Source organism: Echinops telfairi, unplaced genomic scaffold, assembly GCF_000313985.2.
Source record: "Echinops telfairi isolate 266 unplaced genomic scaffold, ASM31398v2 ScPeMD7_3;HRSCAF=10, whole genome shotgun sequence".
NCBI lineage: Eukaryota > Metazoa > Chordata > Mammalia > Afrosoricida > Tenrecidae > Echinops > Echinops telfairi.
Genome location: NW_022103899.1, coordinates 34,601,369 through 34,603,208, shown reverse-complemented (window position 1 = coordinate 34,603,208; position 1,840 = coordinate 34,601,369). Strand labels below are relative to the sequence as shown.

Sequence of the window (1,840 nt, the reverse complement as noted above, 5' to 3'; positions counted from 1 at the left end):
ATCACTGTGCAAAATTTTAAAATGCATAAATAAGTAAGAGCAGAAGTAGCAGAGAATCACCTACATAAACCATCAGCACATGACAAGTAAACCTCAAGACAAGTTTCAGTTAACTGAACACTGCACACTAAGAATTAAGTAGCCAAAACTTTGCTGAGAACTTGAGCCAGATGTTAACAACCCAATTCTGGGAGATAGCATGGTGGCATTCACAGTATAGGAGGGGAGGGAAACAAATGATCCTACAAACAAATACAATCATTATTTGTAATACCTATAACAAACAGACTTAATTTGGTTTGGACAAGAGAGAATGTAGGAAGGGGTGAAGAAAGACAGGGAAAGCATATGCAGAAACCATAAAAGTTATTCCCCCACCTTACTCACACTGTATCGGAAAAAAAACGTACACACTTAGTTTCAGAACCAGTAATCTCAAGTGTTGAGCAACATTAGTTAATGCTTTCTTCCTTGATTTACATTCTTACATGTAATAGGGCTTGCATGCTCCGACAGTTATACACTATCAAAGCACAACTCCTCTTTCACTATGATAAAATGTAATTTGGCTTGAGAAATGCATACAGACTAGAAAACATATTTAAATACATAGAGAGATGTTGAGAGAGATGTTTATAATGAAGTGAAAATCTAGCCGCCCAATAGCCACTGGCTGTTACAATACTCACAAAGGAAACGGAATGGGATTGTAGCTATTTCCTGGAAGCAAATTAGCAAAGATGGCTTTCATGGTTGACTTTTCCTTCACCTGGCTGTCTGTGGATCCCAGCAAATGCCCATCAAACACATCTACAATGAAAAATACTCTCATAGGCTACTGCTTAGGAAGAATGAAGAATTATAATCAATGTACTTTTTTTTTTCTTTTGAGAATACACTTATACATACGCCATATCTTCCAACTGCGGTTTAAAATTTCTTATCTGAGAACTGTGATTCATGGGATCAATGGAAGCCACAGCGATGCCTACGGAGCAGTGGCTTCAAGGGCCCATTTCAACAGCTCTGAGTTGGAGTCTTCTTGCAAGTGAGGTGTCTCACACCATGGCCAGTCATTAGTGTCTGTGCTGCCTGAACATGGCTCCAGCTGTGCAAACTGCCACTTCAACTGAGCCACGTGTGTTGTGGCTACTATACCAGAGTTCAATTGCAATTAAAGGTCTTACAGGTTTACACCAGCATTCAGGAGTTGTTTTATTTTAATCGTTTTATTAGGGGCTCATACAACTCTTATCACAATCCATACATACATCCATTGTGGCAAGCACATTTGGACATTCATTGCCCTCATCATTCTCAAAACATTTGCCCTCCACTTAATCCCCTAGCATCAGCTCATTTTTTCCCCTCCCTCCTGGCTCCCCACTCACTCATGAACTGTTGATAATTTATAAATTATTATTTTTCATATCTTGCACTGTGCGACATCTCCCTTTACCCACTTTTCTGTTGTCCATCCCCCAGGGAGGAGGTTATATGTAGATCCTTGTAATTGGTTCCCCCTTTCCATCCCACTCTCCTTCCACCCTCTCAAGTGTCGCCACTCTCACCACTGGTCCTGAAGGGATCATTCGCCCTGGATTCCGTGTTCCCAGTTCCTATCTGTACCAGTGTACATCCTCTGGTCTAGCCAGATTTGTAAGGTAAAATTGGGATCATGATCGTGGGTGGGGAGGAAGCTTTTAGGAACTAGAGGAAAGTTGCATGTTTCATCGTTGCTACATCACACCCTGACTGGCTTTTCTCCTCCCGACACCCTTCTGTAAGGGGATGTCCAGTGGCCTACAAATGGGCTTTGGGTCTCTACTCCACACCCCCC

General features: G+C 41.7%; 1 protein-coding gene across 1 annotated transcript in view; it reads right to left on the bottom strand.

Annotated features, from left to right (window-relative positions):
* Window positions 1-1,840, bottom strand: part of PIKFYVE (phosphoinositide kinase, FYVE-type zinc finger containing) — a 91,595-nt gene that overhangs the window by 16,902 nt on the left and 72,853 nt on the right. The window contains exon 31 of the mRNA XM_045296769.1: window positions 690-810. Coding sequence (XP_045152704.1) covers window positions 690-810 — 121 coding nt within the window. The remainder of the gene's footprint in view (window positions 1-689; window positions 811-1,840) is intronic.